The sequence below is a fragment of the Gallinula chloropus genome, assembly GCF_964237585.1.
Source record: "Gallinula chloropus genome assembly, chromosome: 2".
Lineage (NCBI taxonomy): Eukaryota > Metazoa > Chordata > Aves > Gruiformes > Rallidae > Gallinula > Gallinula chloropus.
Genome location: NC_140086.1, coordinates 19,469,698 through 19,482,746, shown reverse-complemented (window position 1 = coordinate 19,482,746; position 13,049 = coordinate 19,469,698). Strand labels below are relative to the sequence as shown.

At 45.0% G+C, this 13,049-nt stretch overlaps 1 protein-coding gene across 1 annotated transcript; it reads right to left on the bottom strand.

Annotated features, from left to right (window-relative positions):
* Positions 1-2,101: 2,101 nt before the first annotated feature.
* On the bottom strand, positions 2,102-11,998 carry KCNV1 (potassium voltage-gated channel modifier subfamily V member 1; the record flags this gene model as incomplete). Its single annotated transcript, XM_084279775.1, has 3 exons — positions 2,102-2,613; positions 9,246-9,772; positions 11,517-11,998. The coding sequence occupies 3 exons, from the start codon at positions 11,996-11,998 to the stop codon at positions 2,102-2,104; spliced, it is 1,521 nt and encodes a 506-aa protein (XP_084135901.1).
* Between the last annotated feature and the right edge of the window lie 1,051 nt (positions 11,999-13,049).

Genomic DNA, 13,049 nt, shown 5'->3' with positions numbered 1-13,049 from the left:
AAAAAGCACAGGATGCAGTAAAAGCAACTTTCCCTAAAGAGAATCAATCAGCTATCTAACTGCATTTCCTTTCTCAAACAGAGATCAGATGCTGTACAAGAAAGCACAAAAGACATTACAAAACAGCCTTCCCACAATGAAAGCGTCTTCCTAATTTTCTATAATTAGAATGACTTTTGAATGAGAAACAGCCTGTACAATTTATGCAGCCTGAGAGACTTCCTGCTTGAAGGAGCTATGAAATAATAACCTAGAGTGGGCTGCATCAAACCTTCCCCTGCAGAAATAATTTTACCTCCTGGACATCAACGGGAGTTTTGTGGTGGATGAGTATTTGGGCAGAGAGGAACACTGTGGTAACACAGCTTTCCTCCATGTGTAACACAGGCCAGGAAGTTGACCTACAAATTTTGACACCTAGGCAGTTTCTGGTAGAGCAAGACACACTCTTTTGGTCTCCAGTGTTTCCTTTTAGCTTTCTTCTGACCCTGGTGACAGCTGCATATATGTGTTGGTCCCAAAATCAAATGCTCACTGACACCCGCTGACAAATCAGAAGTTGTTTCATGCTGAAATGCTACTCAGGCTGCATCAAAGGTTGAGCATTTGAAAATTTTGCTTACTGCACTACATTTACAACACCCTTCATAAGAGATGGGAGGAAAACACATTGTTTCAAAACAAGTATTTGATGTTGATTAAAACCGGGTTATTTCATCAATACAGTTTACTTTAAGGCAGTTCAAGCCTTCGGTATAGACAAATACCTAATAAAATCAAATAATCCGCAGTTTAGAGATGTTTCTTTTTAGTATGTTGAATTCATGTCTAATGTAAATAATGATTGCATTTACATTGCCCAAAAGAAATGCTAAATGAGAGAAGGTTTTGATTCTTTTATTTAACCTACTAGTTCACTTACCTGCATACTGTGGCAATGTCATGGTCTTGGATAGGGAAATAATATTAAAGAAAAACTTTATTTGCTTATAATATTGGACCATTGGAGAGGCAAATAGTGGGAAACGTGACTAAAAACACCTTTAATTATTTTAAGTTTTTACTTTGGTTCTTGCATTAGACTAAATATCCAGTCCAAAAAGTGCTCTTTTTTTCCTTTTTGAAAAAAAAAGGGGAAGGGGTTGACGAAGGGTTTTTCTAATGTGTGAGTGAAGATTATTAATTTTTTGAATACCTACTGATTTTAACAAAATTCAGAGAAATGAGTAGCTTGCTACCTTTCAACATTTCTGCTTCTTCTGATATCCACTGATTTGGCTTAAGCACAAAAGCTGCTTAGCTACACAAGTTACGGGAATCAAAACACAGCAAAGGCATGATTCAAACTACTTTTGTAAAGGACTTCTACTTTGCTGTATTAGCTTCTTCAAATTCCAGAACAACTGCAGAGGATGATCTATGTTATGGCACCTATTTCATGACTGTTTTATACTTTGCTGCAAATCTTGCATGAGCTTAATACTTTCACCTACCTCCTGATACCCAACATGTAACTAGTAGCCCTTCGCTTCTTTTCAAATGAGGAAATTCTGCCCCCAGAGTCTACTAACCACTTTTTCATGAAAATGGGAGTAGAAGATGGGGATAAGAGAGGTGATCAATATGAAACTTTTTATAGGTATGCAACCATAAATTTCTTCAATATTTCACCCCCTTAAACTTTCCTTTTCATTGTTTCTTAATGTCTTTGTCTTTTGTTCTTCCCATGCAAATATAAACCTTCTAGATCTTTAAAATTCAAAACACCATGGCGATTTTCTCTAAGACTTTATTATTATACATTAACAAGGACATAAGACTCATAGACAAGTGTTCGCATCACTGTCTTAGTTTGATGGACCCATAATTTCCCACCTCATCCACCATGATCCAGTTCTGAAAGCAGGTTTCATAGCTCCTTGAGAGACCTCACATTATGAATTCTGCCTTTCATACACAACAGTTATCTCAGTCTGTCCGAGTAAATAAAACTCCAGTTGGAAAAGCAAATACATTATGTGGTGAATAATAAAAAGTGAGATACTTAATACTACATTTTTGAAGTAGTCTATTTGCTGTACAAAGCTAAATAACTGAAAAGTCAAAACCAAAAATCATCTGCTCCACTGCTCCTTGTGCTGGCTCTCTCTCTGCTTTTTAACCGTAACATGTCCATCACACTGCGTGCATAGATGTCTCGCAAGTTAACATTGATATTAGAGTCGCTGGATGAGTTCTTCGTGAGCCTCTTCAAAGCTTCACGCTGCCGAAGAGCAGCTTCTTTTATCTTCAGTGTAAAGTAACAGGCAGAGAATCGGTCATTTATTATAGCTATTGGCAACGCCAAAACCAGTATTCCTGATAGGATACATATAAAGGCCACTACCTTACCGATGGTAGTGTCTGGTCTGATGTCACCATAGCCAACAGTTGTCATGGAAGTTGTTGCCCACCACCAAGCACCAGGTACGCTTGTGAAAGTTGTGCCTGGCATGCCTTGCTCGACAAAGTACTCCACAGTGGAGAAGATAGAGATTCCTACAGAGAGGAAAAGCAGCAAAAGGCCGACCTCCTCATAGCACTGTGCGATAGTCATCCCAAGAGACCGCAAGCCTGAAAGACAAGAAATGCTGTCAGTGGGCTGATTCATGTAGCTGCCGCCATAACTTAGTGAAACATCCTTTATTTGAAAGCTGGCTGTCCTGTGGCTTGGCTTTGACTGCTAGTGAACATGCCCTGAGAAAAAGGGATGCTACTCCCAACTCTACTGGCAAAACATTACGTAAAGAAATAAAGTGCTACACTGAGCCAGCCACAGACATCGCCTTTGTTTCCTTAGCACAGGACATAGAAATTCGGCTCATTACTTAGTGTTTGAACTATGCATGCATATAATTTAGAAAAAAAACCTAACCAATCTTGGTTTATTAATTGGCTATAACAGAAGATCTATCACAATTTGTAATAAGTTATGCAAGGAGCCATTAAAAAGCACACTAAAACCACCTGCTCCCTACTCTCAGGCTTAATGCGCCGAGCTCCTATTTTCCAGCCATTGTCGTACTTTTCTCTTGCACCAAGCAACACTTTGCTACCAAATTTGTGTTCCCAGCTGCAGCCTTTGAGTCCAGATCAGCTAGTAATTTTCCCTTTGCTAAGGACAACTTTCAATCTTTTAATAGCCTCTCCTTGACCCCTCTTTCTCCCAAAAAATATCTTTACCTGTAGACAGTATCAAGCAGCAGCCACACTTCTGGCAAAACTGGAGACAGCAAAGCCTCAGCAGCTCACCAGTATGCTGCATGAGTCCTACTGCCTGTGAGCTGCACAGGGAGTTTGTGTGCAGCCGAGCACTCTGCAACCCTCCCTGCCATTCCTTTCAGAGTTGCTGCCTCATGGCTGGGCTGCCCGACAAAGCAAACAGGAAAGCAAATCCAGTAACAGCACAATGGAGAAACAGAATCACAGAATCACAAGGTTGGAAGAGACCTCTGAAGATCATCAAGTCCAACCATTCCCACCCTATGCTAAACCATATCCCTAAGTACCTCATCCACCCTTTTTTTGAACACATCCAGGGAAGGTGACTCAACCACCTCCCTGGGCAGCCTGTTCCAGGCCCTGACAACTCTTTCAGTAAAAAATTTTTTTCTAATATTCAATCTAAACCTGCCCTGGCACAGCTTCATGCCATTTCCCCTTGTCCTATCTCCTGTCACCTGGCAACCTCTCTTCAGGTAGTTGTAGGCAGTGATAAGGTCTCCCCTCAGCCTTCTCTTCTGCAAGCTAAACATCCCCAGCTCCCTCAGCCTCTCCTCATATGATTTGCCCTCCAGCCCCTTCAGCCTGGTTGCCCTTCTCTGCACTTGCTCGAGGACCTCAATGTCCTTTTTATGGTGGTGAGTCCAGAACTGCACACAATACTCGAGGTGTGGCCTCACCAATGCCGAGTACAGGGGCACAGTTACCTCCCTAGACCTACTGGCCACACTGTTTTTGATACAAGCCAAGATGCTATTGCATACATAAGCAAAGAAGAAAAATAGCAATGCTCAACTGGGCTGAGACACACCGGAGACTGAAGTTATCTTTTAAATCACAAGTGATTTTGCTTTTTAGTACTGGTCTTTAAAAACATGCTATGTTTTCTTTAATAAATGAGAAAAACACGACGCTTATGAATTATCCATCATGGGGTACACTCCTGACTAATCCAGTGTTTGCAAAATAGCTTATTGGAGTTCTGCCTCTTCTTGCAGACTTCATGTGCTCATTAGGGTAATAAGCAATTTGATTTGCTTTTCTTTCCTCAGTCTTAAACTACAAGATGTTAAAATTTCTTCTGCTTCTGGCTCTTTCTTTTCTCCTTCAGGTCTAATAGGTTTTAAAGTTTTTGTTTATGGTTATGTACAGCAAACAGTGGAAGTACATGCTAGAGTTTGTAGGGAATGTTTTCTTTTTCAATGTTTTTTTCTGCCAGCAAACGATTTGCCTATATCCAGGTTTTATGTTTCTATAACTACAACCTGTTGGTTAGAATGTTTATTATAACTATATAGTTTAAATCTGAAACACAAGAAGAATAAGCTAAGTTTTGAAAATGAACTAGTATCAGCAGTACAAAAGCTGTGTGAGACAAATACAGTGATCCAGATTGAACTCCCATTTTTCAAGGAAGTTATATCATCCACTGCCCTGTAAAATTTCCTGCTGAATAAGGTAGAAGAGTAAGTCATTTCAGGTGACCTAGGAAGAAGGCACTGCAATTTAAAACTAACTCTGTAACTGTTCTTTTCAAAGCATAAATGAGTGCTATGAAAGTCAGAGTTTGCCCTGTCCGATGGATCCAAAGAATACTATAGCTAAGAAACAGTGCAACTCTAGCACAAACCAGGTCTGTAAGGAGGAACAAGGCAGTGACTGCTAACTCTTTGTATCAAATTGATGACACCTTCTGAAAAATATTTTTACTGTGGTTAATTATTCTGACTGTTTGGGAGTCTGTTCTTTTTAAAAAAATATTCTTAGTCCTATTATCTTAATGTAAACCAAAGATACATCTCTTGATGTCTTCAGATGAATTCAGGCTAGGGCTGTTCTAGCACATACCTCAGCAAGTCTTACAACTTCTCATGAGAACTCCTTGCCAAGAGCTGCAACGGCTTGCTAACTCCTGCTGGAAGGTGCTAAGGTGCTGTGACAGAGCTGGCACCGGGCAGGTGAGAAGTCCCAGCCTTGGGGACAGCAGGAGGCAGGGGAAGGTGTTTCTGCCAAGCAGGTCAAGCTCCATCTCTCCATTGCCCAAAGAGACATGGCAATGCATCATGTTTGGGAGCTTTAGTTCACACACAGTGTTTAAATAATTCCTAAATGTTTGGCTCTAAAAATGTTGAAGATTTGCTTTCTCATGTCTTTAGAGGCATCTCATCCTGATAGACACTACAGCCTTCCCTCAAACATATGCCCATTGCAATGACAAGTAGGATGCTCACATCCTACTTCTCAAGGAGTCAATCCGTAAGTGCTTCCCCGAGGAGGGGCCAGCAAAGCTTCACACAAAACGGGGCTCTAGAAGGAAGCCAACAGCTGAGGAGCATCAGAAAATGTGAGAAATGCAGGCTCATTTCTCACCTATTCTTGAAGCTGCTGAAATCCATAATTCTGGTATCTCAGAAGAGTGGTTTCACCCATTACTACACGTTTTCTGGATAGAGGTACTACTGACTTCTCAGTTGTTGGATAAATAGTTACACACGCACAGCAGTCTAGCTCAGGTGCTTCTAGGCACCACAGCTATCAGCCATGTTCAGCTAACCAGCTTTCAAAGGGCGAGAAAGGATTCTCTCATTTCTTTTTCTGTCCCTTCCCCACAAAAAGGCTTAAGTTGTCATTTCTTTAAAGCGAAGAAAATAACTGATATAATTGGTTTTTTGTAACTCATTTCTTCCTGACAGCAGAGCCAAGCTGCTGTTGTGAACCCAGCTTTGCTATGGGTCTGCACAGTATTAGAGAGATGCTCTGCTTGTGATTCTTGGTGAAACAGGAGTCACTGCCCACAGCCATAAATTTTCTCCTCTCCTCTGATGTTGTGCTCCTCTTGCCACACCAAGCAGGTGAGTAGTGCATAAAGTTTTGCCTGGTCTGAGAGTGCAGAAGTCAGAGAGAAGCTTCACTGGGAAGCAGCTTTCAGCTGCCAGATCCAGGGCAAGAGAGCAGAAGAGTTGTGAGTGCCGTCCCTAAACACCGAGACCTTTCAGGACTGCTGAGGCACCTGCAAGGAGGATGGTCTCTGCCTACGGTACTTAAGGTGTTCATCCTATATTAGCAGCTGTGGTTGAGGATGTGTTTAGAAGCACGTTAACAGAACTCTTTCACCTCATACCTCTAGTGGTCAAAAATAGGGCTTCAGATCTGCTCACATATGTTTCTATTTTGATTTATGAGGGCTATGTTTTGTATTAGTAGCAGCATTTCCTCTGACAGAAGATTGAAACAATGACTTTCTACATTTAAATCACACAGATTTGACTTAGTATTCTGGGTCTAAGCAGACAGCAACTTTGAAATACCACAGAAGCAGGCACAGTGACAGTAATGCTGTTCTGGATGGTTTAAGCAGATACATACATTCTGCTTATATTTTGAAACTTGTTCTTTGGTTCTAATAGAAATATGTTAGCTCACTTCCAGACTTCCAGATTAGGAGACCAGGCTAGATGTTGACATAATTAATTCACTTCTACCTAAAATGGAATTACTATAATCTTATGGCATTCAATGTTGTGATAGAAACTGTGTAAATATTTTAATGAATTTAAGAATAAATTGACACAGAAGTTTAGACCATCCCTGACATTATAAGGTTAAGTTATAAAGAATGATAGAATTGTCTTGTTTGGAAGGGACCCTTTAGATCATGAAGTCCAACCATCATCCTAACCTGCCATCCACTACTAAACCATGTCTCTCAGCACCACGTCTAACTGTCTTCTTTTAAGTACCTCCAGGGATGGAGACTCTACCACTTCCCTGGGCAGCCCATTCCAATGCCTAACAAACCTCTATGTGAAAAAGTTCTTCCTAATATCCAAAATAAACCTCCCCTTAACTTGAGGCCATTTCCTCTTGTACTATCACTTGTCACTAGGGAGACAAGGTCAGTCACTGCATCTCCACAAGCCCCTTTCAGGTAGTTGTAGAGAGCAATTAGGTCTCCCCTCAATCTCCCCTTCTCCAGACTAAACAACCCCAGTTCCCTCGGCCTCTCCTCATAACATTTATTCTCCACTTCCCTCACCAGCCTCATCACCCTTCTCTGGACACACTCCAGCACCTCAATGTCTTTTCTGCAATGAATGGAGCAAAACTTAACACAGTACTCAAGGTGTGGCCTCACCAGTGCTGAGTACAGGGGGACAGTTACTTCCCTAGCCCTGCTCACCACACTGTTCTTAATACAAGAGGTCTGAAACACTTGGTTTCACATTGATTGGAAGGGCCTAAGAGCTGAGTTTCATGGATTCATTCTGTAACAGTAAAATGTGCTAAACTGGAAACTGCAACTAGACTCAAAAAACTTTTGGATCACATTTTTGTTATTCAGCACAATTCAGCCTTGATGACCTCAGATCTTGTACTTATTTTCAAAATGCAATTAGAGAGGAACACATTCACATTACAGCTGCCATTAAAAGTGGGTGGCAGCCTTTCCTGCAAAAAAGAACCCCACCAAACCCTGCAAAACTTACAGTAAAACAAAACAAACTTATTGGCAGACTGAATCACTGTAAACTTCCTTTCAACTGCTGTCTAAGGGACAATTATGCATCAGCATACGCATAATCTGAGGTAGGCGAGTAAGATTAAGATACTTCCCAAACCACTGTGATGATGCTCAGTAGCATTAAAGCTATTCCCTGCCACTGGTAGGCAGGTTCACTGCTCTTCAGTGGGAACAAAAATAGAGATACATTTGGGTGCTGCAAGCTCACTGTAATGCCTGCTGGAGTAGGGCCAGATCACAAAGAGGGTGGAGATGGCTCTCCAAATAAAGAGAAGCATCAACCCATTCCTGTTCTATGAGCAGAAAATCCTGGAAGGGTGTGTTAAGTGCCATGTAAGAATGACCATTGCCATCTTCAGAACAAGCTAATTACTAAGATCTGAATTTTCAAAGCTTCAAGTGTCAGCAGACCGTTTCTCCTGTCAAGTTCAGTGCCATATTCAGCACTGATTTAAGAAGGAACATAATTAAATCACTTTGAAAATGCCAAGCACTGGACAGCATTGTGGCATGGAGGTGTTGTCGTGGGAGTACAGCTTTTACTGTTTCATATATCCTGACATGCCATGAAGTACTAAACACAATGGGAAACGCAACACCTTCCAATCAGTTCCAGCCTCCTTTGATAAATTCCCAATGGAAAACATTACCTTTTATGCCTTCCCTTCATTAATCAGAAAGAGTGAACAAAAATGTTCTCAGGAATGCATTCCACCTTCTACCCTACCCCTGCTGTTGATCCAATGGTCTGCTGACTTGCCAGAGGAGCTTGGACACAAAGGGCCCACACCAATGGGTGCTGACTTAACCTGGCACTGCTGCTCTGAGCTGCTCCTGTGTCCATGCAGTAAGCCTCTCCCAGCTGTGCTCAACATAGCACATAGATATATCAGTGTGTTCAACTGGGCCAGAGAGCCCCTCAACCCTCTGCCTTGTATGGTTCAGTTTTAACAGTGTTCTTGCAACATTCTCTATCCTGGTTGTTTTCAGGATCTATGATGTAGACAAAATCATGAAATATTTCTTTGTATATAGTCCTTAAGAAAACAAATTATGACAGGTAATTATAGCTGTCATTAATGGGCTTTAGATAATAAAAAAGATTGAACTGATGATTTCTGCTACTTCCCTTTCTTCATCCCTAACCAGTCAAATCAAATATACATTGCACATTGATGACTTCATGAATGACCGATGGATGATTTATACTATGCAACTTTGGGGCTTGCTTTTGCAAATATTCTGTGCAAGCAATATATGCTGGCTTTATGAAGAACTAACATTTATTGGAGAAGGCCTCTGCCACTCAATTACCAACGTCCAAAAGTAAGATTTTTCCAAGCCATTAGTGCTAACATTAGACTGGGTAAAAAGAAATGCACAGAAAATGGGGGCCTGTGCCAAGAAACAACCACTGTAGGCAGCAAAACCCGAGAAGTACCCTTGCCATGGCCAAAAGTACCTGTTGAATGTCTTCCCAGCTTCAGCATCCGCAGGGCTCTGAGCAGTCTCAGCACTTGGACAATGCGCCCCACGTTCTCAAGCTCCTGTGAGCTCTCCCCACCACACAGGCTCTCCACCAGCAGGGTGATGTAGAAAGGTAAAATAGCAAGGAGGTCTATGATGTTTGCCACACTCCTTAGGAAGCGGCACCGATCCCGTGCACACAGGAACCTCAGAACAAACTCCACAGTGAACCATGCAATGCACAGGTACTCTAGCGCATCCAGCAGCGGTGGTGCCAGCCAGCTTAGCTCTACCGAAATCAAAGCCATGTTGGCAATGGACACAACAACGAAAGCCATGGATAAAGTGCCAAAAGTTCTGGCAGCTGCAGAGGAGCCAGGCTTTTCCAAAACTTCCCAAAGTTTCTGTCTCACACTGGGGCAGAGGCTACCAGAGAAGTCTTCTTCCTCGTCTTGGGCATCCAGTTCTTCTGCATCTTTCTTGATGTCTAAGGCTTCACTCAGCTCCTTCCTCCTGAAGTACCTGTCCAGAAATCCCCCAAAGAGATTTGTTACACCAATATGCATATGCTTTCCTTATCCTCCACCACATGATGCATAAGAACATGCATTAAAGTATACTTTATGTGAGCTCAGAAACCCTGATGTCAAGCATATGGTTGATGATTTTATTAATTGAGCCCCTGCAGCATATTTCCGTTGACCTGACATTTCTATAGCGTCATTTCACATCAGTGACAGTTTGTATATGCAGAGTAATTTTATTCTGATAGTGTGTTATTTATGTGGATCATGTTGACTACAGTAGGATCTGCTGCATGACTAACATGCATTCTTGTAAGCAATCCCAGCAGAACCAGACTCTCTGTTTCTAAATTGTTCTCAATGTTATGAATTATATTGCATTTTTATTGCATTGGTGTATATCTGCAATATTTAAGAGGAAGGCATAATAAAAGCCATGCAGTTCATGGATGAAGTTCTGATCAACACACACTAAGATGATGAGTTATCTTACTTTCTTTAAATACACGGGTCCTCCCACAACAAAGTGCACAAGCATCTGTGCCAACTAAAACTTACAGATTGTAAACGCCTAGTTGAGTGTTTTGTTAGACCGAGAGGATATTTACAGAATAGTGTAATGAAACAAAAACATTCCTTAAGTACACAAAAGAAACTCTCTTATTTCGTGTCTGTATTTCCTGACTGCTGCAAATCTCCAGCCTTAGACAAAGGGGCTATGCAATTCTGCCTTCATTTGACACACAGTCACTCTTCCATACGCCAAAGAGCTGTGCAGCTCCCTGCACCACCGGAGAACTGAGAGCTGTCTGTTACACCTACCAGGGAAGGGAGGAAGAAAGGGATGGGAACTAGGCTTCAACAGTCTCAGCTGGAGAACTGAACCATGCTAGGATGGGATAACTCTAGTATCCTTTTGGGGTGGGGTTGCTTCTTTGTTTCTAATAATTTGCTTTGGATGAATAGCCGTTGTACTCTTTAGATAATTAATTTCTTCAACATTAACAAACAAAACAGTAACACTAAAAATGGTGGGAAAAAAAGTTAACTACGAATAGAATTAGCAGAAATGTCCTGGGGGTGGTTCAGTCAAAACCCACCTCGTTCCCAAGCTGCCGGTTACAATTTGTCTCCACTGAGCCATGTTCCCACTGTTGCTGCCCCCTCCCTCTAAGCTGCTACATCCATGTGCAATGCTTCACATCACAGCTTCTCCTGGAGCCATGCCACCCACACTCAGCCTGGCAGGTGACCACCCCCTCCCTCTTCTGCCTCTCCAGTATGGATCTGGAAATCCTCCAGAATGGCAAGTGTGGGGAGGCTTCAAACCATCCCTCCACATCCAATCCCTCTAACTAGGATAATCTCAAACTGGATGACTGAAGTAACATGTCTCCTTTCACAACCTTTTTCAACTCTGACATTGTCCCTTTCAAACATTTTGAGCTTCCAGAGCCAGTCCAAAACTAGTACAGGAGAACCCAGACTTTGCTCCTGCTAGGGTCTCACTATTTTGACCCCACCAACAACCTGTCCCTCAGCAAAGGTCAACAGTGACCTCACCCTTCCTCTAGAGTAGGATTTAGGATTGAATTCATCCAGCTTTGAGCATCCTTCTCCCAGTGCTCTTCTACCTCACCTACTCACACTGTTGGATCTCTCACCTGAGCATCCCAACACTCAAGTCAACACTGAGCTCACCCAGCCCTCAGTCCTGCGTGCCACATCTTCCCACAACTCACCGGTCTCTGCAACAGGAATCAATGCTGAGCTCATCCAATCCCCAGTACTGGATCTCTTGCAGGAAGGAGAGTGCACAAAGCTGCTCCATCACATGCAGCCTCCCTGTCTGGTAGTAATTCAGAATGTAGTGAAATGCCTGTGAGCTCCGGTCAAAGAAATACTCATTCTCCACAAGGTTGGCATCATCACAAAGCTCAAGGAGGCCAGAGGCCACATCTCGGGCAGCAGAGACCACTACAGCTAGTTTGCCAAGACGGGTGTCAGGGTAGCAAGACAAAGTTTGCTGGGACATCACAAAGCGGCTGCCTCCTACATTGATAGTAAAGCAGTCCAAGGAGGGAATGACCTTCTGGAGCAGAGGCCCCTGCTCTTCTTCACTGGAGAAAACACTGGAGTCCAGGGAGCCCAGGGATGTGCTACTCCCTGGCTCCTCCAGGGATGCTTGGGAAGAAAGAGACACGCAGCAGGGAGGCGACTTCATCCTGTAGCTGCCAGCAGCAGCCCACACTCTCCTGGATCGAAAACACAACAAAGCTGCAGCGATGACTGCCCCGCCGGGGGGTGGGTGGCCGGCCAGCCTAGAAATGCATCACTTTGCGTTGGCTACATTCCCGGGGACACCTCTCCGTCCCCACTGCCTCCGAGCGATGCCTCCATCTGAGGCGGAGGTCAGGCGGGGTGTCGAGCAGCCCAGCGCTGCCTACACCTGCGAGAATACAGAAGGAACGACGGTACCTGAGACGGCTTCACCCCCGCGCCGGCAGCCGTCGGGAAGCGCCCGGACCACCTACCAGCGGCGGCCCCTCCGGTTCGGCGCTCACCTCCAGCCTCTGGCTCGGAGGAAACCAGCCCGGACGACACAACGCGGAACGCCGGCTTCAGCGAGTCTCCGGGCAGCCAAGGGCCGCCCCGCCGCGCCCCGACAGCATCCCGAGGGGCCGAGCCGCCGCTTGGCCAAGCCCCCTGCCCGGCCCGGCCCTACAGCTCCGAGCTCGGCGCCGGGGCACCCTCCTCCGCCCGCCCGGCGATCGCGCTTCGCCCGGCGTCGCTGCTGAAGTTTCCTTCTTCCCCCACCCGCCACGGATCGGGCGCCTCGGCGCGGCTGCCTCCTCGGCCAGTCCGGCTGCCCGCCGCCGCCGCCCCGCCTTACCTGCCTGCCGCTGTCCCCTCGCAGGCAGCCTCTGCCCTCTCCCCCGGCTCCAAACTTCTGGGCAGCGCCGGCGCGCCTCCATGGCGGGTCATGTGCCGCGGGGGGCAGGCGGGAGAGGGGGGGCTGCGCCGATGTGGGGCGGGCCGGGCCGGGCCACCGCCCTCCCCGCCGCGGGGACGAGCCGCCACCGCCCTGGCCCAGCCCGGGGGCCGCTGGACCCACCTCGGGACAGCGGGCGCGGTGCAGGGGCCGGAGCGCGGGGCCAGCTGCCTGCCGGCCGGCCGCACCTGCAGGCTCCGGCGGCTCCCTCCAGGGAGAGAGCAGAGCCGCAAACTTCTCCGAGCGACTTCACGGGGCGATGTTGAAGCCGCCCCTTCTTTAA